Below are 26,290 nucleotides of genomic sequence, written 5' to 3'. Positions count from 1 at the left end.
AGACTGCCCTGACATTTTAAAAAAGATCTGTTTCCAGATATAAGTGAATTCATCTGAACATGAGTGGGTCTCAAGAACCATCTCCTTTGCAGCCTTCCCTGGACTCTTCCCTGCCACTGTGTTCTACTCAAAGTTAGGTTCCTGGTTGTGGTATCTGCTAGGGCTGTCAAGCGATTAAAAAAATTCATTGCGCGATTAATTGCGCTGTTAAACAATAATAAAATACTATTTATTTAAATATTTTTGGATGTTTTCTACCTTTTCAAATATATAGATTTCAGTTACAACACAGAATACAAAGTGTACAGTGCTCACTTTATATTTATTTTTATTACAAATATTTGCACTGTAAAAAACAAAAGAAATAGTATTTTTCAATTCACCTAATACGAGCACTGTAGTGAAATCTCTTTGTCATGAATATTGAACTTACAAATGTAGAATTATGTACACACAAAAAACTGTATTCAAAAATAAAACAATGTCAAACTTTAGAGTGTAGAAGTCCACTCAGTCTTACTTCAGCCAGTCACTTAGACAAATAAGTTTGGTTACAATTTGCAGGAGATAATGCTGCACACTTCTTGTTCACAATGTCGCCTGAAAGTGAAAACAGGTGTTCTCATGGCACTGATGTAGCTGGCGTCGCAAGATATTTACATGCCAGATGCACTAAAGATTCGTATGTCCCTTCATGCTTCAACCACCATTCCAGAGGACATGCGTCCAAGCTGATGATGGGTTCTGCTCAATAACGATCCAAAGCAGAGTGGACCGACACATGTTCATTTTCATCATCTGAATCAGATGCCACCAGCAGAAGGTTGATTTTCTTTTTTGGTGGTTCAGGTTCTGTAGTTTCCACATTGGAGTGTTGCTCTTTTAAGACCTCTGAAAGCATGCGCCACACCTCGTCCCTCTCAGATTTTGGAAGGCACTTCAGGTTCTTAAACCTTGGGTCGAGTGCCGTAGCTATCTTGAGAAATCTCACATTGGTGCCTTCTTTCTGTTTAGTCAAGCCTGCGGTGCAAGTGTTCTTAAAACATCCAACATGTGCTGGGTCATCACCCAAGACTGCTATAACATAAAATAAATGGCAGAATGCAGGTAAAACAGAACAGGAGACACACAATTCTCCCCTAAGGAGTTCAGTCACAAACTTAATTAATGCCATGTGCGGTGGGTATAAGAAGCAAGGGGAGGCGGTGCCTCTCCGAGTGCAGCCATCCCTGCCGCCCAACACCTGGGCTGTGGTGACCCCCCTCCCTGCTCTGACCCTTCCCCGAGGCTCCCAGGGGCTGCTGCTATCTTCTCAGTCTTATCATAGAACCATAGAATATCAGGGTTGGAAGGGAGCTCAGGAGGTCATCTAGTCCAACCCCCTGCTCAAAGCAGGACCAATCCCCGACTAAATCATCCCAGCCAGGGCTTTGTCAAGCCTGACCTTAAGGAAGGAGATTCCACCACCTCCCTCGGCAACGCATTCCAGTGTTTCACCACCCTCCTAGTGAAAAAGTTTTTCCTAATATCCAACCTAAACCTCCCCCACTGCAACTTGAGACCATTACTCCTTGTTCTGTCATCAGCTACCACTGAGAACAGTCTAGCTCCATCCTCTTTGGAACCCCCTTTCAGGTAGTTGAAAGCAGCTATCAAATCCCCCCTCATTCTTCTCTTCCGCAGACTAAACAATCCCAGTTCCCTCAGCCTCTCCTCATAAGTCATGTGTTCCAGGCCCCTAATCATTTTTGTTGCCCTCCGCTGGACGCTTTCCAATTTTTCCACATCCTTCTTGTAGTGTGGGGCCCAAAACTGGACACAGTACTCCAGATGAGGCCTCACCAATGTCAAATAGAGGGGAACCATCACGTCCCTCGATCTGCTGGCAATGCCCCTACGTATACATCCCAAAATGCCATTGGCATTCTTGGCAAAAAGGGCACACTGTTGACTCATATCCAGCTTCTTGTCCACTGTAACCCCTGGGTCCTTTTCTGCAGAACTGCTGCCGAGCCATTCGGTCCCTAGTCTGTAGCGGTGCATGGGATTCTTCCGTCCTAAGTGCAGGACTCTGCACTTGTCCTTGTTGAACCTCATCAGATTTTTTTGGCCCAATCCTCCAATTTGTCTAGGTCCCTCTGTATCCTATCCCTACCCTCCCGCGTATCTACCTCTCCTCTCAGTTTAGTGTCATTTGCAAACTTGCTGAGGGTGCAATCCATGCCATCCTCCAGATCATTTATGAAGATATTGAACAAAACCGGCCGCAGGACCGACCCTTGGGGCACTTCCCTTGATACCGGCTGCCAACTAGATATGGAGCCATTGATCACTACCCTTTGAGCCAGACTATCTAGCCAGGTTTCTATCCAGCTTATAGTCCATTCATCCAGCCCAAACTACTTCAACTTGCTGGCAAGAATACTGTGGGAGACTGTGTCAAAAGCTTTGCTAAAGTAAAGGAATAACACGTCCACCGCTTTCCCCTCAGCCACAGAGCCAGTTATCTCGTCGTAGAAGACCATTAGATTAGTCAGGCATGACTTGCCTTTGGTGAATCCATGCTGACTGTTCCTGATCACTTTCCTCTCCTCTAAGTGCTTCAAAATTGATTCCTTGAGAAGCTGCTCCATGATTTTTCCAGGGACTGAGGTGAGGCTGACTAGCCTGTAGTTCCCAGGATCCTCCTCCTTCCCTTTTTTAAAGATGGGCACTACATTAGCCTTTTTCCTGTCATCCGGGACCTCCCCTGATCGCCATGAGTTTTCAAAGATAATGGCCAATGGCTCTGCAATCACATCTGCCAACTCTTCTTCCTCTCTCTCCTCCTCCACCATACCCCCCTTCCCTTTCAGAGGTCCCCGCAGCTGCCGGCCTCGTCTCTCCACCTCACTCTCCCTCCCCGTGGCGAATGGGGGTGGGATGTGTGTGTGAGGATGTGAGTGGCAGGCAGGGAAGAGAGGAGGTGATCCCTGAATAACTTTACACAGTTGAAAAAGCCTTCCAGAGACCTTGTAGCAGATCACTGAAACTGTTAAAGGGCCATTAAAATGGTAATCTCTGGTCACGCAATCACAGACATGAAGGTCGCTATCTTAAAACAAAAAAACTTCAAATCCAGACTCCAGCGAGAAACTGCTGAATTGGAATTCATTTGCAAATTGGATACTATTAATTTAGGCTTAAATAGAGACTGGGAGTGGCTAAGTCATTATGCAAGGTAGCCTGTTTCCTCTTGTTTTTTCCTACCCCCCCCCCCCCCGATGTTCTGGTTTAACTTGGATTTAAACTTGGAGAGTGGTCAGTTTGGATGAGCTATTACCAGCAGGAGAGTGAGTTTGTGTGTGTATGGGGGTGGGGGGGATGTGAGAAAACCTGGATTTGTGCAGGAAATAGCCAGACTTGATTATCATGCACATTGTGTAAAGAGTTGTCACTTTGGATGGGCTATCACCAGCAGGAGAGTGAATTTGTGGGGGTGGAGGGTGAGAAAACCTGGATTTGTGCTGGAAATGGCCCACCTGATGATCACTTTAGATAAGCTATTACCAGCAGGACAGTGGGGTGGGAGGAGGTATTGTTTCATATTCTCTGTGTATATATAAAGTCTGCTGCAGTTTCCACGGTATGCATCCGATGAAGTGAGCTGTAGCTCACGAAAGCTCATTCTCAAATAAATTGGTTAGTCTCTAAGGTGCCACAAGTACTCCTTTTCTTTTTGTAAAATGGTAATGAAGCCATTTAACAGGCATTTGCCAACTCCCAGGAAGCCTTTCCCTTTGGCCACATTCAGCTGGCTTTTATACTGTAGGAAAATGTATGATTTGGGGTTAAAAACAGTTTCCAAATTCTTGATCTAGTCATTTTATTCAAACCCAGCTTAAGTAAAAGAGTCTGTCGGGAATTCTGTGTAAGAAAGGTGATTAAACTACTGCCCTAATGCAGGCTGTCAATGACTGACTTTTTCAAAAGGAGAGATTAGGCTTCAGTTTGGCGCAGGTAGCGTGAAAAGCCATGTCTCTCTCTCTACAATATACACTGGTCAAATTCCCTGCCATGCCGAGGAGAATCCATCTGGCAATTGATCTATAGCTGTTGTCTGTTCCGTTCCCTTAGAGAATGTTCTTAGTGCTTTAAGGTGAAAAGGGGGCAGGGTCTCACAGCGGGGAGTGGGGGCATCAGCAGGGTGAGGAGGCAAGGGGCTAGCCAGCTGCACGGCAGGTGGGTGGGGGTCTTGTGGCAGGCGGGGAGGTGAGGAGGCTCGCAGCAGGTGGACTAGCAGCAGGTGGGTGCAGGAGGAGGTGAGTGGAGGGAGGTCTTTACTGGAGGGGTGAAGAGGTGAGTGGAGAATCAGCGGTGGGCGGGAGCAGGGGCAGGGCCTGGGGCGGAGAAGGGATGGAGCGTGGGTGGGGCCATGGGCAGAAGAGGCAGGACAAGGAGCTCGCCTCCCCCAGGGGAAGTTTCACCCACCGTCCATGATTAACACATTACTTTTTTAACGAGTATCATCAGCATTGAAGCATGTCTTCTGGAATGGTGGCCAAAGCATGAAGAGGCATACGAATGTTTAACATATCTGGCATGTAAATACCTTACAACGCCAGCTACAAAAGAGCCACGCGAACGCCTGTTCTCACTTTCAGGTGACATTGTAAATAAGAAGCAGGCAGAAGTATCTCCCATAAATGTAAACAAAGTTATTTGCCTTAGCGATTGGCTGAACAAGAAGTAGGGCTGAGTGGACTTTAGGCTCTACATGGTTTTGTCTTTACATGGTTTTGTTTTTGAGTGCAGTTATGTAACAAAAATATCTACATTTGCAAGCTATACTTTCACGATAAAGAGACAGCACTACAGTAATTATATGAAGTGAACTGAAAAATACTATTTCTTTTGTTTATCATTTTTACAGTGCAAATATTTGTAATAAAAATAAGATAAAGTGAGCCCTGTACACTTTATATTCTGTGTTGTAATAGAAATCAATATATTTGAAAATGTAGAAAAACATCAAAAATATTAAATAAGTTTCAGTTGGCATTCTATTGTTTAACAGTGCGATTAGTAGCGATTACTTTTTTTGAGTTAATCACGTGAGTTAACTGCGATTAATTGACAGCCCTAGCATCTGCAGCCATGGCACCTGCAGCACCCTCTGATTGTCTGGAGATTTTTGGAGACCGTATTGAGAAATCCTCCCGAAACTGAGTCCCAGATCAAAACCCTCAGGTGAGGCAGGTGGAGTCAGTACTTCTTACACCGTAGATCCCAGCTCCTAAAATGCTGTAGGGCCTTCTCCAAAGCTCACTGAAGTCAATGGGAAAGACTCCAACACTGACTTCTGTGGACTCTGGATCAGATCCTCAGAGCCCAAAGGAGGAGGAGGTCTAGAGACAGATGTGGGAGGCGGCAGATATATGGGTTAGCTTTGGCCTCTAGCCATAGGATTGGGAAGGGGAAAGCCATAAGAGGCTGTGGCTATCTCAGGGCTGTCGTTAGGGATCTGAGCAGATTTTGCATACATGCAGCTGTGATGCACTTGTCTCTGAGTTTCATGTTCTTCAGCTTTTAGGGCCATAATCACTTGCAAATTCATTGCCTTGGTGGTGGACGGGCTGTTCTGCCCCTTCCCCTTTCCCGGTGCACACTCTGCCCCTCAGGGTTTGCCCTTGTGGTTTCCATCTGAGAAGGTGTGAGTGGGCCATTATCTGTTTGTTGGATTTGGCTCATCTGGGCTGGGGTGGATCAATGGAGGGAGGGATAGCTCAATGGTTTGAGCTTTGGCCTGCTAAACCCAGGGTGGTGAGTTCAATCCTTGAGGAGGCCATTTAGGGATCTGGGCCAAAAATTGGGGATTGGCCCTGCTTTGAGCAGGGGGTTGGACTAGATGACCTCCTGAGGTCTCTTCCAACCCTAGTATTCTATGATTCTGTGAATCCCTCCTTTGATGGTGTCTTAACATGCTCAGTTGCCTTCCATTGGAAAACCACACTAAAAACAAAAAAGCCTTGTGACTCCGACTCTGTGGACTCCAGAACTGACAGCAGGGAACTTCCATGAGCCAAAGGATCACCTGAGTGACTCAGAACTAGTCATAAGGGAAATTTCCCTCGAGATAGAAATAGGCAGTGAAAATACAATATTGTGCTGGATCTAAAGCCACTTGAAGTCAATGGAAAGAGTGCCATTGATTTCACTAGACTTTGGCTCAGACCCAGAGCAGGATTGGGGCCTACTACGTTGAGTGATTTACACCAGAAATGCAGACTCAGCAATGGGCTGTTTCCCCATAGACTCCCCAGTGCTGGCCAACACATCTAGGCAGGATTTCTTCGCAATGACTAGAGGGGGGAATTAAACATCAGGTCATCACTTTCCATGTATACGCCTTCTATTTATCAGACTGTCAGACAGGTATACATCATCAATGCTTTCATTAATTTCTCCATCCCATTTTATTGTGTAACAGTTAGTTGGTTGACTACTTCATCTCCCAGAGAAACACAAACCCTTGCCAAAATAATATACAGTAGGAAAAAAGCCCACAACAGCAAAATGTCTGGCATAATAGGTTTGATCCTTCCCCAATAGAAGTCCGTTGCAAACAGGGGTGCTGGAACAATTTGGATAGTGGGGGTGCTGAGTCGTTGAATCAAACTGCAAACCCTGTATGTGATGGAAACCACTTCAAGACAGGGGGTGCGGTAGCATGTCTAATTCCAGCACCTGTGGTAAGTGTTGACATTAGTCATGTCTGCTAACATGGTACAGTCCAGTGTGGTAACAACCAGCTATCTATATATGAATAGCAGATGTGAGTAACCCATGCTAACAAAGCGTGGCTCTCTGTCCCCCCACATAGAGCATGTGCAGAATTAGTAAGTCCTTTATCTCACTAGGTAGAGGCTTGTGCTTTTAGAACCTGAGTTCAATCCTAGTGACAGCCCAGCCAACAGCATTGTTACATGTAGATGTGCTGGTTTGTGTTAGCCATAATTGTTATATACAGTTGAAATACCTCTCTGGTACAGACGAACCCAATGAGAGCAAGGGCAAGTGTTGTTTGATCTGTATATTCTGTGATTCTTTCTGTTCAGGCTTGTAACGATGCTGGTTCTGGCAGGACCCAACTGAGAGTGCCAATTCAGGACAAATTGCTTCAAGCAGGGCAGTTACAGCCCAAGGCTGGGGTTTCTATGCACACCAAGGCAAACCAAACCAGCCAGATGGAGAAGACTTTGGTTTTACCCCACTGGCTAACCACAAGTCACACAAGCAATTCCCTTAGACACTCCAGTTTCCCGGTATCATCACCGGTGCCACTCGTTATGGGGACAGATGGTTATGAAAACCAATACCGCAGTAAAAGAAAAAAGGTTCTCTCAATCCCAAAGGACCAAGCCCCAGACCCAGGTCAACATACAAATCAGATCTTACCCACAAATCACGCTGTTGCCAGTCCTTTAGAATCTAAATTCTAAAGGTTTATTCATAAAAGGAAAAAGATACAGATGAGAGCTAGAATTGGTTACATTGAATCAATGACATAGAGTAATGGCAAAGTTCTTGGTTCAGGCTTGCAGCAGTGATAGGTGAAACTGCAGGTTCAAATCAAGTCTCTGGAGAACATCCCCAGCTGGGATGGGTCTATCAGTCCTTTGTTCAATGCTTCTGTGTAGCAAAATCCCTCCAGAGGTAGGAAGCAGGATTGAAGACAAGATGGAGATGAGGCATCAGCCTTTTATAGTCTCTTGCCATGTGGTGTTTCTTTCTTTGTCCCAAAGACAAGCTGTCCATCCCATGGCCTGGAAAAACCTCAGAGTTGTGTCCATAGGCAGGTCCCTGCACACCTTGCTGAGTCGCAAGGCATGTCTGCCTCCTCTCAATGGGTCAGTTGTACAGCTGATGGTCCTTAATGGGCCATCAAGCAGGCTAGGCAGAGCTGACACCAACTTGTCTGGGGTGTCACCCAGAAGCAGAGCATAAGTTTGAAATACAGACAGTATAGAGCCAATACTTACATCTTTAAATACAAAAATGATGCATGCACACATAGCATAATCATAACCAGCAAACCATAACCTTGTCTTAGACACCTCCTTTTACTCCCTTTGTACAAGATTTGGTGCCACTACAGGACCTTGGTTGCAACAATGATCTATACGGTCCCAGATTATGTCAATAACGTCACAAGGCTCCATCCATAACTTACTCCAGTTTGGAACTGGAGGGCCAAGATTATGTGACATTTTTGTCCAGTCCCACCTAGATGTTAAGAGACTAATCCAGTGGCCCTTGAAGTCTGTGGGAGTCTTTCCATTGACTTCAATGGGCATTTGGTCAGCCCCTAAAATGGTGTCTCTGTTACAGGTATCCAAGAAAAATCAGACAGTGGGGATTTTGGAGGGAGGGGATGGTTGGTTTTGGTTTTGTTTTTACTTAAGCTCTTAGTCCATTGTTCAGGATTTTGAACTGGAGCTGAAGAAATCTGGATCTAAACACATGTTGGGGCTAACTTTAACAGCTTCTGTGCTCCTGCCTTCATCCGGAGCTCTGGGTGCTCATCATTTCTGGAGATGACAAATCTCACACCATCTAAAGCTTCTAATCTCCTCTCTTGGGCAGCCTTAATTCTGGCATCTCCTAACTTCTGAGCCCTTGACGTCACAACCTGAACACATCCTTCCAATGTAGTTTTTCATGTGAGTTTATATATGGGGTGAGGAGAGAAAGAGACAGGCAGGCAGCTCCTGCTTTGCCTGTCTGGCTTGGCTTTTTGGTTGAGTCTAACGCTGGTTTACATCCAAGGAAACAGGTAGCAATAAACCTTCTCCCCAGGGTGTGGGATGTTTCCCAAACTGTGTCAGTGAGGGAACTGGGTGATTCAGCAAACACGGCTTCTTTCTCAAACTAACTGTGTTTGGACTCAATTTGCTTGGTGAAATTCGATGCACAGCACAAAGCCAAACAGATACACCTTCAAAAGGTCTGATCCAAAGCCCATGGACACTTGGGGGAGTTTTTCCATGCATATGTTGTGGCGGGAGTCCCCAGATAGTGCTCTTACACATAGTCTTGCAAGCTCTTAGTGTGCAGGCAATGTTCAGTCTTTAAATAAATGCTGTATTGTTAATTTTGTGATGGAGACTCTGCTGGGGGAGCTGTTTCAAACAGCAAGAGAATTTTCTCTCTGACTTAATCTTTCTGACCAGAGTCAATTCTTGGGACAAAATTGCTTTCTGGGAACAGGGCACAGGGGTGTACACTGAGAGCTCTGGAAGAGGGGATTGCCTGATTGCCATTTTGGCCCACCTCTGTTCAAGGACTGGTATGGATCGTGTAAATGTGGTATATAGTGTTAGGCTATACAAATATATAACCCACTCTGTCGATATTGTGTTACATGAGGAATGTACCAGACTCCACATCACTGATTTCTCATTCACTGGGAAGCTGCCCTGTGGGACCCCAATATCTGCTTGGCAGAGGGGTGACACATAGGTCCCTGAACAGAAAGGAGACTCGGTTTCCAACCTTCTCCCAGCAGAGGGAGCCAAGGGACCTTTCAAGGCAAGTTTAGGGTTTATTGATGGGGTGGCAGGAGACTGAATTGATCTAGGGTTGGAAGGTCTATTGACACAGCAGTGTGGCAGGGGCATAGAAGTATCAGGGAGTGTGATGTTGGTTTCCTTTCATCTGAGTAGGCAATTCCTGCAGATAAGATGTCATATGTTTAGTGCTAATGATGGGTTTGATGCTGTACAAATATAAAGAATATCCCTGCCCAAGGAGATTACAGTGTAGGTTACAGACATTCCGGCACCAGAATGCACTGGAAACCCGGGGCTGGGAATAACTAGGAGTTCTGCTGTCGGTTCTCTCCTGCAATGTTGATGATACACTCGTGATTTCAGGATGGATGAGCCTGGAGGGAGGTGATAGCTTGGAAAGTGGCATTGGGAGGGTAGCATCCACTGACAGCTAAAGAGATGTGACCAAAGGGTAATAAGACCTACTAATAATAATAATCTCATACTTAGCACTTTTCATTAGTAGATATCAAAGCACTTTACAAAGGGAGGTCAGTGTCACCAGCCCCATTTTACAGATGGGGAAACTAAGGCGTGGGGAAGGGAAGTGACTTGCCCAAAGTCGCCGAGCAGGACAGTGGTAGGGCAGAGAATAGATCCCAGGTCTCCTGAATCCCAGTCCCATGCTCTTGTCCACTAGGCCTCGCTGACTGAGGCCATTATGATGGGTTGCCTTTTCCAAAGCACTCAGCATTGGCCTAACTCTGCTCCTAATGGAAGACCATGGTAAAACATCCCATGACATCAGCAGGAGCAGAGAGAGGCTAGCACAGAGAGACTGATTTTTTCAGAGGTGCTGAGCACCTATGGCTGCCATTGAAACTAGTTTCAGAGTAGCAGCCGTGTTAGTCTGTATCTGCAAAAAGAACGAGGAGTACTTGTGGCACCTTAGAAACTAACACATTTATTTGAGCATAAGCTTTCGTGAGCTACAGCTCACTTCATTGGACGCACGCAGTGGAAAATACAGTCGGAAGATCGATAGATACACACATAGAGAAGGTGAAACAATGGGTGTTGCCATACCCACTATAACGAGAGTGATCAGTTAAGGTGAGCTTTTTTTTTTTTTTCTCCTGCTGGTAATAGCTCACCTTAACTGATCACTCTCCTTATAGTGGGTATGGCAACACCCATTGTTTCATGTTTGCTATGTGTGTATATATCTCTTCCTACTGTATTTTCCACTGCGTGCGTCCGATGAAGTGGGCTGTAGACCACGGAAGCTTATGCTCAAATAAATTTGTTAGTCTGTAAGATGCCACAAGTCCTCCTTTTCTTTTTATTGAAACTAGTGGCAGTCATGAATATCAGGCCTAAGGTTATACAGACAGTCTGTGGCAAAGCTGGGAAATGAATTTAGCACTTTGCTCCTTCAAAGAGATTTATGGGAGGAAGGAGATTCATCTGGTTAGATAGCAGGGCTCTGAGTCAGAAGATCTAAGCATTTTATTATTAATAATTTTGTTAGACCTGCGCTTTCCTCCCTTAGGGAGCAGTTCTCATCCTGTTTCATTTCACTTTATCTGCCTCCCCCTCCACCGCCCAATACCATGTGCTCCCCACATGCCATTTCAGTTCCTGCTTTGCTCTCCTGCGGGTATCAGCTGAGCTCAGGTTTCACTGGGCCCTCCAGACTTCCACCCCACTCCCTGATTTGCCCTCCTGTCTGGTGTCAGTTTGCATCCTGCTTCCCTCTTTCCTCCAGGTGTCAGCTCAGATTTCACTTTCTCTTCTCTCTCCTTGCCCTGCAGTATCACCCCCGTCTTAGTTTTGCTTTGCATCCCTTGGGACCACTTTGGAAAAGAACCTCATTGGCTCGAAACCAGCTGTACTCTCCACATCTGTATCAACAGACAGAATATGAGCTGAACGCCAGGCTGTCCCTTCCCCTTTGAAGTTTCCCCCACCTTTCCCTGCACTTGTGCATCTAGCACTGACCTGTATCTGTTTGCTGGTTCTCCTACAAAATGCAACCCACTGGGGAAAGGATCCAGAGAAAGATCTGGCTTTAGGTATTGTCCTTTTCCATTTCTATACATGACAGGGTTTGGGCTAGGTCACGTGTGCAGAGGGACCTTTTTGCCAAACCACCGTTGGTCTTTCATGTTGGTAGAAGAAGTGCTAGAATCACCTTTTTGCTTCTTTCTCAACCCATTTCTCCCCCCTCACCCCCCCGACAAGAGGGTCTCGCTGCTCCTTCTGGCTGCCCAAGGAGTGCCTACTGCTCACTCCTTCCATATTCTTTCTTGCCACCACTCCCATACACATCTGTGGGTGTTCTGCTTGGAGAGAAAGCATAGGACAAAGAGGCACCATGTGTCATCACATGGCTCATCCTTGCCCACGAGTGATTCTGGCCCAAGCTCAACCACCAGGATGCAACAAAGTGCTGATCCTCTTGTGCTCAAGGTGTCCTTTATGGTGAACTTCCAACGATCTGTGTCAGCCCCTAAAATTTAAGTTGTTTGTTGAAACTCCCCATGCCACAAACAAGTCTTCAAAATTGGACCATCCATGTCATGGGTGCAGGGTTTTTAGCCAGGCTAGAATCCCCAAGTGAGTAGCCTTTTCTCACTGCAGCTGTTCCCAGCATAGTCACCAAGTCTCTGCCTTCAGGGTGCAAGCCGTCTGCTGAAGCTGGTGGTAGCTACTCCTCACCTCTGATTGGTCCCTTGGCCAGAACCAGAGGCACAAAAGCAAATGCCAAATGCTCTTTTGAAATCTGAATCTAATTTATAACATCATTGGCGTGTGAGAGGCAGAACTGTAGAACTGGTCTAGGTGGTCTAGACATTGGTCTAGGTGGCCCCTCTTTCTTCTTGGTGCCTCTGCTGAGACAGCCAAGAAGGACATTAACTGTGGAAGTGGTTTGGGGGATGTGGACATATCGTCCACTTGTGGCTGGAATGAGACCCACCAAACAGCTGGTAACAACGTATGGTCCTTTTTGACCTGAAGACCCAGTATCCCACTGACCAAACCCTTAAACCTTCAGAAAGCTTCAAGTTACTTCTTACTCTATCCACACCCATTCAGTGGCACCTAGTCTGACTGCCCCAGAGAAGGCTAAGTTTCTGGGTATTTTCTATACTGCCACTCCTGTCCCAGGTACTCTGAGCAGGACCCAGCTTTTCAGGAGCTGCTGCTACACACAGAAACACAAAAGCAAGAGTCCAATCACTCTCCATTCACCAGTAGGTGAATTTGCAGAGTGCATGCAAATTCCTTTCTCCAAGTGGACTCCTGTAATCCTTGAGTAAATATTTCCCAAGCTTGTAGTGGGCTGCCCTGGCTTTAGAAAGTTGTTTGTAGGGACATACCAGTTGTTTGCACAGTAAAAGCTAAGCTCAGAGACAGAGATGACACTTATCTAGGGGCCAGGCTCTTTCTAAAGCCCTGAGTTGGATAAACCAAAATGTACAGAAATAGCTCTGCTGGCTCTTAACATGATCGTTACCAGTAATAACACAACTTTGCATTTCTCTAGGGCCTTTTATCTGAAGATCTGTACAGATCGGCAAGTGTTTAATTAATTAAAGGCCTCTCGGCACCCTGGAAAGGAGGGGGTGCTACACCCATTTTTCAGAAGGCAAGTCAAGGCACAAAGGGGGCAGGTGCCAGTTTTCAAACAAGGCCTCTAATTTGGGATGCCCGACAATAGACCTGATATTTCAGAGGTGCCAGGCAGCCGGAACTCCCTGTGAAATCAGTGGGAGCTGCATGTATTTAGCACCTTTGGAAATCAGGCCGCGGGATTGGCTCCAGTCAGGCAGCCAGACCAATTAAAGCAACACGCTTCCATGGAAAATTTGTCCCATGGTGATTTCGCCAAGGCCATAAATGAAGTTAGTGGCAGATTTGGAAGTAGGTCCCAGGAACACTGGCTCCAAGCCCCCTCCTCTAAGCATTAGGCTGCCCCTGAAATGGAAAGAGAAATGACATTGTACAGTAGAGCTGATCTTGCTTTACTTATTTTGCTTGTATGTATTTAACACAGCCCCTTTGGCTGCTGTTGCTGTGTCCCAATTCCTTCTGGCGTTGGGACAGAATTCCTCCCAGGGATGCCAAAACTAGCCTGAGCCAATCAAGGAACACTGTTGAACTGGGTCTAGGCCATCTGCAGTCACAAGTTCTTGCTGATGCCAAGATAATTTCCTTCTAATGTGGGACACGGCGCGAGGTGCCTTGCAGCGTGGGGGTGGCTAAACCTGGTTCTCACAGCTCATTACACAGATGCCAAGCAGGCACCTCTTTGCCCGCGGCCTGGATGATAGGTCTGGGGACATCAGTACTGCACAGCAGACGGCACTTTAGATGGTCCCAGCCCTGACTGGCAGCTCTCGGGCTCAGGAGGCATTATACAGAACAGAGGAGGGTCATCCCAGCCAGAATGGTCCCTGGAATGAGGACTCTCTCGGGGAATGTTAAAGCACCAGGCCTGGCCCCATTGAGATCAATGAGGGAGTTTTGCCACTGACTTCAATGGGAGCAGGACTGAACCAGAGGAGCCCTTTCAAGTGTGCAGCGTAGCATGGAAGAGGTCTGTAGTGGGTGAAATAGACCCAAGGGATTCCTTAGGAGAGAGTCAGGGACACTGCCCAGGAAGGGGGCAGAGGAGAGAAAAGCAAAGATGTGGGCAGGGGTGGAGTTCTGGAGAGCTTTGAAGATGGAGAGCCTGAATTTGAGAGAGGAAAGGGAGTGGAGGGGGGAGGGCAGTGCTGCACTGTGGAAAGAGACCAGGGCAGCAGGGCAAGAAATGAAGATAAGCTTGGCTCATGGCAGCTGGATTTTGGATGAATGGGGAGAGGGGAAGGCCAGGAAAGAATGCGTTGCCAGGGTTCTGTGATGAGTACACGGTTTAAATCAAAATGTAATATTTCAGCGTACGGTTTTCTACACGTCTCTCCGAATCTCTCCTGCTGCTCATTCAACTCAAATGGCTTCATTTTATAAACCGCTAGCTTAGCAGGTCTGTGGATTTTGGTGGAGAAAGCAGCTTGGCCAACTCCGAGCAATATTGGCCAAGACAAAAAAATAACTTAGAATCAGTTGGAAAGAATATCCTGGCTGACCGCAGTTCATCCTTTGCCAAATCTGTGCTCGGCAAATACACATCTCCAGATAAAGGCACTCACAAGCCTCTGTGTGTCTGGGGATACAGTACACTGAAATAAACACAACACCCGTTAATTTAATGATGCGCACAATTACAATTTATCTGAACACATCTGCCTGAGCAGCTATTTTAGTCAACGCACTCATTCAAACTGTTCGTTTTTCATTTGCTCTTTTTTGTTTATTTTTCTCCTTCCTTTTTGTTTTTTTTCCTTTCCTTCCTTCTGCCTCTTCCCCATTTGTATTGCCCTGTTCTACACATGTTCGTTCTGATGTATGTAATTCATTGCTTTGAGGGGACAACTTCTTTTCCTTATTTTTTCCCTGTTCAAAAACAAAACAACACGAAAGAAATTCCATACAAAAATGTGTTAATGTAAAGTTACAGGTGACACATTTTAAGGTGTAACTGTTGTGTATTTAAAGCTTTGATTCCCACAGCCCCATAAGAATAGCTACATATTAAGGCATAACTATTAACAGCGTGGGTTTGATCGTGCAATGTAAGATTAGGCCCGGCTTAATAAAACAAAAATAACACAGAGGTGCAATGTGGGTGCATTATGTTTGAGAAGGAAACTATAACTTATAAATGTCCTGACTTCTGTACCTTTTAGGATGGGGTTTTTCCAAAGCATTCAGTAATGGCCTAACTCTGAATGCTGCGTTGTGCTGAAAGCCTTTGCAAATCCTGCTCCTAAACTTCCTACCAACACATAATATTGCCACATGTAGAGTTTTAGAGTGGGGGGTTTGCATTAAATTTATGTTATGTTCCTGACATCTTGACATCTGTTAATTGAGGATAGTACATGGGGAAATGGTAACTGAAAACCTATAAATATTGTTGCTATTATTTATTATTATTTTTACTTCATAGTGCCCATAAGGGTGCTAGGTACTTCACAGATAAACACATAACAGGCAAGAAATGAAGGGTGGTCTTGTGGTTAAAGCAGCACCCTGGGCATTGTGTGTTCGATTCCTGTCTCTGTCACAAGTTCCCTGTGTGACCATAGCCAACTCACTCACCCTTACTCAGGTTTAGTAGCACTTTACTCTGTGAGTGATTTCAGTGAGACCATCTGTGGAGTGAGGTACTACTCAGTGTGACGGAGGGAATTAAAATCTTCCCCTTCAACTCCTTGTCCCTCAGTTCACCATCTGTTAAATCGGAATAATAATGCAACTTTACCTCAACTGGAGTGTTATGAGGATACATTTATTAATGATTGGGAGCTGCTGAGATGCAACAGCATTGTGAGCTAGATAACTAGGAGAGGTCTGTGTCTCGGAGAGCTTACAGTCTAAATTCAAGCTACGTAATAAATGTGTGATCATTCACAGCACCCTGAGGTGGATCCTCCCATAACATACCATTTTGCCTAATGTGTAGTGTATGTAATATGCGGTGAGGGTGGCGACATGCATGCAGTCTAGGGTGAAACTCTAGTCTGGATGGTTAGAAGAAGCATCCAGATTTGGGGGTGCTATGTCAAACCCATCCCTTTAAGGGTTCCTCACTATTGGTAAATACAAACCCGCCTTGCCAAGAGAGGGATGGGAGGGCAATCATGTTGCATCAGAAATGTTGAGGAAGAGGAGGTGACTTTGTGTCTTACAAGAAGGAGGACAGAGTAGGTGTTGAGGTCACCCCATGGAAATGCAACCTGCAGTTTATAGGACCAAATGTGGGGCCAGTCTGCCTGCCTAGCTATCTAGCCATCTACCTGTTACTGACATGGCCTTCATCACTGTAACATCTGAGCTGCGAGCATGCTTTTTTCTAACCGCCTTGCGTGAGCCTGGACTTTCACAGCTTGCAGGATGTCTCCAGGATGTTTTCATGAGGTAAGCCTTTGCCAAATGTTTATAGATCTGTTACAAAACAGATGTGCTCTCTTTTTCTTCTTTTTTTTAACCTTCTCTCTGTTGGTAAGGAAGAGTTTTTGTGTAGTAATTGCAGGCAGGTTGGGAGATGTTCTCTCCATAATTCTCTGTCTTATGAAATGTTTATGTAACATCTTCCACCAATGGATTACGCAAGAGAGCCGAATAGCTTTGATAATTTTCCATTACCCACAATTTGTTTTTTGTTTTGTTTATGCAGGTTTTTTTCCCACCAGGATTGGGTAAGAAACCCATCAATTGGCTGTCAGAGTGAGCAGACCCACCAGCCAACTAGTGAAGGGACCAACCAGTCAATGAGGGAAGGGACTTCCTTTAAACTAGCTTGCTCTCCATTTGCTTTTTATTTGGGGTCAGAGGCCCCAAAACAAACTATGTCAAGATAGGGAGAACATCTAGATTAGATTTGCCGGAACAATTCCTTTTCTGCACCCCAGTAATCCTTTAATGCAGTAGCTTCATGTGATGTATTTATGTCACCCTCTAATGGATCACCAAGAGGATAATTTGCCTACTATTTTACTAGTCTTAGAAGATCCCCTTTAGCTCAGTTGGTAGATACCTATGGTTTTGCAGATGAAGGTCTAGAGTTCTAGTCCCTCCTCCCGGTGTATATGATCTGTGTATCAATAGTATTTGTTGTTTGTGGCACATCATTTTGCTTCATCCCCCTGCAGAAATTTCTCCCTAGGTTGGGGCACAGTGAGTATATTCCTAATAGTTTGCTGTGCAATCTGCAATTGCATTTTTACTGAGGCAGATTGCATAATTTCCCTGAATTTAACATAGAAGAGAAGGAAACCTACCGTCTCCCTGCTGCCCTTCTGTTCACTTGTACCAGTCTACCTTGACCTCCGTACAGAGACCCCAGAGAAACTCAGCACAATCTGACCTTCATTTTGCTCTCTAGCTTCAAATCACAAGAGCTGAGACACTAACTTTTATCATGGGTCTCCTTTATAGTTGCTGATTTTTCAGAAAGTCCTAGCTTCTGGAGTCAGGTGATTATGTGAGAATCTCTGCTTTCTTTTTTAAAAAGGTAAAATTCTGTCCCTCTTGGTCTGGTGAAAAGGCTTGAAAACATGGCCTAGGTGCACTCAGAAACCAGAAGGGAAAACAATATTATTTTAAAAAATCTCATGATAGCAGCCTGACTCATAGTTGTTGAATGCTTGGGATTGGAAATCCTGTAAAGCTTTCTCTGGATGAACCAAAGATGGAAGGATCTGCATAAACACCCCAAACTTTGTGATTTGGATACATCCCAAACATATAGTAGTAAACAGATAAGAAGCAGCCGTTACGCAGGGGAGGGATGGAGTAAATTTGAGTCTAACACTAATGAAATAAGGTGCAATGGAGAAGAGTTGGTTAATTACACCCAGAGTTCCTCCCATCTTCTCTGGAGAAAACTGGCAAATTCCAGGAAGTGGGGGACAAGCTGTTGGAGATGTTGTTTTCTAAATTGGGAACCAGGTGGGGTGTTTTTTTTTTGGTTTTTTGTTTTTTTTTGACCAAACCCACCTCTGGATCTGATGTGTTGTGATGTAGCTACACACCCTTTTCTTCCTGGAACGCTTCCAAATCATTCCGTTTAGCAGCTGTAAAAATTGATTTCAGTTTGGAAATGGCTTGTGGTTCTTGAATGCTCAGCTCCAATTAGGTTCAGGCAGAAGAAAGCACCTCTGTCTTGGTGTGGGCACGGTCACTTTTCTGTCGGTGGCTGTTTGGATTCGGATTCCTGAGTCACGTGAGCCACAGACACATGAATCCCTTGGCAATTTGCTGGATCTTTAATTGTAATGATTGCAAGTAGGGGTAACTTTTTTTTTTTAAATGTGGTTGTTTCTGGTAAATCTATCTTCAGAAGGGAAAGAACTTGGTGATGATGAAAGGGTTGAAGTGGAGTGATGGGCTCAGAGGAGAGGAAATGATGTATTCCATAGGGCCTTTCATTTAATGGTCACCAACTCAAACACTGCCTAGATCAATAGTGATCAAAAGGTTTTACCATCTGTCAAGTAGAAGAGCACTCCCTCCTGAGAGGTGGGGAAGAATTAGAATTCTCAGCCATCTTTGGAAGGGGTTAATATTGCACAGTAAGCTTATGCAGTGTATATAGCTACAGCATGTTGCCAAAACGAGTTGTCATAATTCTGGTTTTTGTGTACTACACCTTTAAATGTGTAAATTAATCTTCACAGGGGCAGCTTTGTTTCTGTGCTTCAGTTCAGAGTGAGAAAGAGAGATTGTGTTCTCTCTCTTTCTCTTGGAGACTCTTATATTTGTTCTTTCTTAGTTGTTTTTCCTCAATCTGTAACAAAAGCCCTCTTGACTGAAAAATGCATGCTTTTTGCTCATTGTTTGTGGGAAAACCTAAGTTTCTTGTCTCTCTCTGCTGGTAGGAAGCTATATATTACTCACTCTGCTCTAGCATCTCAGGACACTGGAGAATTAAAAGGTTTTGTCTCTTCAGCGATCTTGGATTCTGTCATTAACTACCCCTCGTAGCAAAAGCCATCCCAGATTCTAAGAGAGAGTCCACAACCCCGAGCCAAAGCATAGGGTTTTCATGACACTGGGAAAAATTAGACCTGGATCAGGACTGTCACTTGAAAGGACCCAAACTAGAACCCCAGAACCAAACCCTCAAAGATTTGGCTTTGGATCAGAATTTTGCCACTTTGATCCGTTTCAAGAAAAGACCTATTCGATTAGGCCAAAAAGTTCTCTCTGCTCCCTACAGATGCAGGATACAGTCCTCCCAGTTGAGGATGAGCAAGACCCTAACCTGGTGTTGCACTGATTCCACTCAGCCTGCCATGGTTACGTGTGAGCATTCCTTTGTTCTCCAAAATCTATTGTCCATCCCACGGGGGCGCCATATCCCAGTGACAAATTACACCTGATGCAACAAGAAGCAATGGGTTTTGCCTTGTTTCGGAGCAGAAAGAATAAAAAGTAACTGGGAGACCAATGAACCGGACAAACTCAAAGCTCCAGTTCTGATCCCTGGTGAATTTTTCCTGTCCTAGAAATCTGGATTTGAATCTTGCCTGAACTTCAAAGTAGGGCAAGCGGTTCCGGGGCTGACTCCAATACAGTGTGCAAAATGCTGCTCGCCCGCTTGGCTCTGGGCAAATAACTTTGTTTTCCTTTGCTAGGCAAGTCAAATAGCATTTGTTTGCCCATTATCACAAGTGGTGAAGTAGATTTAGTGCCCGGACAAGTGAACTTTCAAGGCTGGCAGCCACTCATAAATGGTACTGGTTTTCATGTGCTTTAATCTTACCACCGCCTGTTCTTCTCCTCTCTGTTCTCCGCACCCTCATGGCCACCGCTGCCAGAGCAGGGAGATGCCCTGTAGCCAGAAATGCAGTGGAGTGCACCTGAAGCAGGTCCTAGAAAGGGGACTAGTGACTTAGCCACCCCACCAATTTCCATGCATTACCTGTTGTTATAATACTTTGCTTTTCTTCCAAGATCCACAAAATGTTTCAGAGCCTTGATTGAGCAGACCACTTAAGCACGTGCTTGACTCGAAGCAGCATTGAAGTCAGCGGGACTTAAGTGCTTTAATTAGAGTGCCTTTAATTAAGGACACCTCACCTCCTCCCCTTGGTGAAGTGGGTCAGTAGACTTATGCCATTTTGCAGGTGGGGACACTGAAGCAGAGTGGGGAAGTGACTTGTCCAAATTCACAGATGTTGCTGCAGAGCTGGGGATGGAACCCAGGAGTCCTGACTCTCATTACTAGACTTTACTGTTGGTGTGATGCCGAGCACAGGTACAATAGAGAGGATCTTCCCCAGGTGCCCCAAACGCCAAGCCTGCTAACTTCCTGAGCCTTCCACCTTGCTCTGGCTCCTCATAATCTGTGCATGCTTCCTGCTGATGCAGCTAGTCTCCTCTCCCCTGCAGATTAAAACAGAAGACCTCGGTGATTCCTTGCAATCTCCGGTACAGCCTAGATCAGGCCACCTAGGACAAGGATCATCAATGATGCCTGGAAGCCAAATCACCGGGGTAAGTGGCTTAGCAGCCTCAAGAACTCCAGGAGTCCTTCGTGGCACCAGTTCTGGAGCATTCATTGCTTGAAAGCCACTTTAAAGAGGTGCTGGAATGGCAATGGAGAAGGCTTCCAGAGTCAGAAACTGTGAATCCTGATTCAATTTGCTTTGCAAAGGTTAGGTTCACCCCTAGAGTCACTCAACTGACTTGGGCCGAGTTAGATCAGAGACGAAATATATTCCTTGGGGGAGATTTTTCAAAGGCCCAAAGAGCAGTTAGGTGTCTAACTCCCATTAACTTCCAATGGGAGTTAGATGCCCAAATGTTGTTTGTGCCTTTTAAAATCTCCTCCCTTATGCTTGCACCTAAGATGAAAGGAAGAAATTCACTCTTGAGCAGAGCCCTTGCCCAAGGCGTAGGCACCACTTAAGGTCCCACAATGCTCAAAACAGGGGCCAGATTTTAGAGCTCATCACATTGGCTGCTGAGCTCCTTTGAAATTCTGATCCCAATGTGAGTGCCAAGGACTTGGTTATCTGACCCTTATGGGCTGAGCTGGTGCATAGACCTTGTGAATTTCACCCCAAGTCCAGCCTCCAGGCTGTAAAGTCACACAAGGAGTCAGAGCTGGGACCCATGGTGGTATAATCGGGAAATGTTGTGCTTGCGACAGTCAGGAAATGGGGGTTTGGTTTCCATGCAAAATTGAATTTTTTGGTTTGTTTATTTTTCTTTAATTTTTTTCTGACATTTTCTGAGTTGTTGTCAAAACCCTGAAATGCCCTCCTCCCCCAGTGATTTTTTTAATTGTTTTTTTTTTTGTTTTTGTTTTTGTTGTTTTGGAGGGGGGGCAACTGAAAACCAAAATGTTTCACTTTTAAACTGAAAAATGTCAATCGACAAAAAAGAGAGAAATGGACAGTTTGGGGGTTTGCTTTTTTGACAAAAAAGGAAAAATTCCATTTAAGCAAAAAGCCAGTGCTGGAAAAGGTTTGGGTGAAAAATGTGGGAGCAGCTCTAGTTCTGTAGCGTTCGGGGAGGGGCGGGGGGGCAGGGGCGAGGTTACCCGAGTTGCAGTCGATTGCAGTTGAAGGCGGAAGTGGAGGCAGGGAGGGTGGAGGGGGTGTCTAAGTGCTACTTACAGAGGGGAGGGAATTGGGGAAAGGTTCGGGTGCTGTGTGCGTGGCAGATGCATCTGACCTGCATTGTTTCTTCGTTAGGATATGAGTTCTCTTCACACGCTGCAGCAGCTTGTACTGGTGCCCGGTCCTATGCAATCAGTTCCTCAGTTCCTGCTCTCTCAGGCCCAGGCTGGGCAACAAGGTAATAGCCATAGAGTGCTCACTAAAACAATTAATACAGTGCCCTTGGTACAGGTGGAGTCACAGGCAGGTACGCGGAGTGATTCAAGAACCAACCCACCCCGGAGCCTGGAGTAGATGAGCTGGTGATATCCAGGGCCAGGCATTGATCTCTGTGGCATCGATCCACTGACGTCAGGAGAGTCACTCCAGATCAAGGCCATGGTGACCAAGAGTGGAAACTGGGGTTCACTGTCTTGCTCCCGTTGTTACGGATCATGCCCTTCTGTATTGCCAAAGCTTTTCCCTTTGCCCTCTCTCCTGCATGATCGCTCTCTCGCCTGTTGTGCCTGAAGCCAGGCAGCTGCTCCAACCAAAATGCAAACTAAACTAAACCACTGGGTGACCAAATTCTCCCCTCTCGGGTTTGCTCCCACAGCTGTACTTCTGTGCAGCAGCAGCGCCGCCAAGGGGTTGTGTGCACTGATCTCAGGCGTGCCTCAGAGAAATGCCTCTCTCAGTTGAAATGCAGCACTGCATCTGGTTGGATTAGTCTCAGGTCGGATGACATGGAAACACCCAGGAGCCCCGTCTTTATGGGGAACCCGCTCTAGCTTCTAACTTCAGTATATTCTTTTTGGAGGTAAACTTTTAAAAAATACATGTGCATTACACATGGCTTAGGCCAGAGTTGGTCATGGAAGGACAAATGTAGATCCCAAGGCTACAATCTGATCTACATAGATGGAGCCTCATACCCATGCTGAGTAACCTTTTGACTTCAGCGGTCTTAAAGGTCCCCTTGTATGAACCAGATTGCAGGATTTGGGCCACGGATACTTTAAAACACACGATCCTGAGTGGATAATCCGTCTAGCGCAGATGGCTTTTAAGTGCTGCCAAGTGCTACTGAGTAATATATCAAAAAACGACTTGCTGTACATGTAACAATAATCTACTAAACTAATTATCCTGAACGGGTAGGATCAGAATCATCTATCACTGAACCGCTGGCTGTCAGTACCAATGCACTCATGTGCGACAGGAAAAGCATCGTGCTGGAAAGCAGCACTCTGAGTGTAAATGTGAGAAAAGTATGGAAGATTTCTTGGGTCCTGATATGTTGGACTCATAGGTTCATACAACTGAAGGCCAGAAGGGACCATTATGATTATCTATTCGGATCTCCTCCATAATACAGGCCAGAGGATTTCACCCAATGATTTCTGAATCAAGGCCATAACTTTAACTCCCTGACAAGCCTGCATCTCTGGTACAATTTCCCTCCTCATTACAAGTTTTTATTTTTCTGGGTGGTGGAGGGAAGGAATGTGTTTTGCTTTCACAACAATCGTGAATAAACCTCGACCAGCATGTGATTATTCTGGAGACTTGCACAATCTGAGCCAATCAGATTATTCTTTCTATGGTGTACATTTTATAAATCTAAATGTTAAGCACCTGATTTAAATTCCAGGAAGACAGTCAATGCAGTGAGTCTCCTCCAGTTTCCGGAAGCCACGGAGCTTTGTTTTATGAATTAGTTAAGGTTGTTACAGCACCATGGAGGTAATAAGCATGGTAAAAGAGCTAAGTATGGCTATCCTGATCATCTGATTTCTGCAAGACAGTATTATGATTTATGCAGAGCCCAAAATGAGCCGGGTGCTTTAATGGTCAAAGAAAAGGACTAAGTCTCTGTCCGAAGGAGCTATTATATAATCTCAAGAGTCAAAAGAGTTAAAGGTGTCCTCAACTCTTTCACTGTCTGACATTTAAAAGAGTGATACAAAGGTTCGGGGGATTTTCTACAGAGGCCCTGGTTTACTCCGTTTCTTGGCAAGCACCCAAAAGCTTTCATTGTAAAAGATTCTTTTGAAAGTTTACTGACCAAACACAAGAAAGAACAAAAAATCAAAACAAGCGTTTGTACTGACACTGAAATTAAGTAATTCTGTGAAACAAACTTAATCAAAACGTGTTGGTCGCTCTCCTTCGGAGGGCAGTGTCTCTCATTTTTATTAACGACCTTTGATGAAAAAGAGAGTCCAAAGTCTCCTTTGAAGAACCCCGAAAAGGGCGGAAAGTGGGAGGCATAATTCATCCCCTCATTATTGTGTCCACCAATTAGACCTAGTGTCTGCCACTCCAATTTTGATCCATTAATTTCCAGACCCACGTCATCTTGTTTAAGTCCAACCTCAACCTTGAATCTTATCAGTAGACATTTTTCTGTTTGGACTAATTGGGTCTCTGCGTCTTGTTTCCTTGCACCTGTTCAAAACATTCTTTCTTGACCTACTTTTCATGGTTAATTCCCAAGCGGGCAAAAAAAAATAAGTTATTGCGACACCTTTTAAACTTTTTACAGTTGAGCTTACAGTTAAGGTAAATATTTAGGCCCAATAACCGTAACAGAGCTCGGTCAGATTTTAGATGTGATGTGATGAGTCAGAATAATTAACAGGAGGGAAATGGGCCTGGTAGGTTAAAATACCAAGATCCAGCAATGATTCAACTGTGGTGTGCTCATGTAACAACCGCCCAACACATACCCCAAAGTTTGAAAGCACAGAAATCTACTGCTAACTAACTAACAGTACTAGGTTTCCCACCCCTGTAGTACCTAAGCACAGATACCAAAAAGCTATGCACACCTATGATGCTATGCAGTTCCCCCATCTGTGAAATGGAGATGATGATGTTTACTTTGGAGATCTATGGATTAAAAAGCTCTATATAACAGGTCGGTTGCGTTGTTCTACAAATATCACAGGACTGTTGTGCCCATCAGAATAAGAAAATGTCTGTCTGCACTAGTACAAAGAATTAGGCCCCAGTTCACTAAAGTGCTCAAGCACGTGCATAAGCCCCATTGATTTCAGTGGGACTTAAGCACATTCTTTCACTGCTTAAGTGCTTTGCTGTCTCTGGAAACAGTGTATGTCTTGCCTGCCAGACAGTGTGCCATGTCCCATAGAAGGTTCAGCATATCCCCTCTTTTGGCACTGTAGGCTCCAAGGCCCAGCAGTGCTGTGTGACATAGAGTTGTCTAGATATTTAAGGCGAGGCCAGTCTAATCGAATCTCTCTCTCTTCCTCTCTCCTCAGCTTTGCAACCAAACATTCTCTCCTTTCCCCAGCAACAGAGCAGCCTCATCCTCTCGCAGCCTGGACCCAGCCTAGCATCACAGGTAAACTACCTTCTGGCTACCTCCGCTGGAAGCGGGATCAAATTGATTCTTGGCATCACGTCAACAGCTAGCCAGGTTCCGCAGCCGATTTGCGCCAAGGAAGTGGACTGCAGCCCAGGCTGCGGGGATTCACACTCATCTGTGAACCTGCCTCCCCCTGCGAGAGAGGAGAGGCAAGAAAGGGGTTCCATCTCCATAGCTCATTCCAGCCTTGATTGAGGCTGCTTGCAAGGGGGAAGATCCGTGTCACTTGGTGGGTGCTCGTTTGTGATTGTGGACTTATTGTTCCACCCAAGCTTCCCGTCTTTCCATCTCCTTCTCCGACCCCTTCCAAACCGCTCCCTAGGCCAGGAAGCCCTTGGCTTGCCTTTGCCTCAGTGAGATGTCATTCTTCAAAGAAGCCAACAAGTTCCTATTCCCCACCACCACCCGCACCCAATCCACAGTGCTTGTAACGCCCCTGTCCAATCACAATTGCAGCTGCAGCTTCATAACTCATTCCCACCGCATTGTGTTGCCTCCCTTCCTTGCCCCTGCATGTGTTTGATTCCTGCATAGATCATAAAGCTCCTCAGGGCAAGGCCAGTATCTTTTACAGCCTTGTAAAGCACCTGGCCCCATGCAAGTGCTTGTAAACAATAGTGGTAACCTCGGAAGCCTTTCCGATCTGCATCTGCTTTTGATGATTTGTTTGCCTTTGTGGCGGCCTCTGTTCATTCCCGCTTGTTGGCTCTTGGCACCTGTGCCCTGAGTTTCTGGCACCGTTTGGAGAGAGCCACTTGCCCCTCCCAGCTGCTCTTTCAGATCCTTCAAGTCCTATGTCCTTCAGTGGGATCACGCAGAGACAGTGCTCTTGAGGAGGTACAGGTTCTGGTTGGTCACTTCTCTGTGCAGGCAATGGAATTTCATAGGTGCCAATTTCAATTTCCATGGGGTGCCAAAAACCTTCCTCTGCTCATCAGGCAAACTGAATACTTTCCAGGCCTGCACCCCACATGTGTCAAGCAGAACCCTGATGTAGAAACCTTTTTATCTTCCTTTTTCCCCATGCCACGCCGGGCTTTGGGGGGCTCAGGTGGGACGCAAAGTTAGACCAGCCAGGAGTTGGAAATTCACAAGCCAAACCACAAGGCTGTGCAGAGACACCCCCAGCTTTGCCCTTCTTAGTA

General features: G+C 45.6%; 1 protein-coding gene across 1 annotated transcript in view; it reads left to right on the top strand.

Annotated features, from left to right (window-relative positions):
- POU2F3 (POU class 2 homeobox 3) overlaps nt 1-26,290 on the top strand; it is a 54,628-nt gene that overhangs the window by 14,965 nt on the left and 13,373 nt on the right. Inside the window, exons 4-6 of the mRNA XM_073320772.1 lie at nt 20,538-20,642; nt 21,848-21,950; nt 25,039-25,121. Of these exons, the coding sequence (XP_073176873.1) occupies nt 20,538-20,642; nt 21,848-21,950; nt 25,039-25,121 (291 nt within the window). The remainder of the gene's footprint in view (nt 1-20,537; nt 20,643-21,847; nt 21,951-25,038; nt 25,122-26,290) is intronic.

This window comes from Lepidochelys kempii, chromosome 22 (assembly GCF_965140265.1).
Source record: "Lepidochelys kempii isolate rLepKem1 chromosome 22, rLepKem1.hap2, whole genome shotgun sequence".
Taxonomy (NCBI): Eukaryota; Metazoa; Chordata; order Testudines; family Cheloniidae; genus Lepidochelys; species Lepidochelys kempii.
This window is presented reverse-complemented; position numbering and strand designations above follow the sequence as displayed.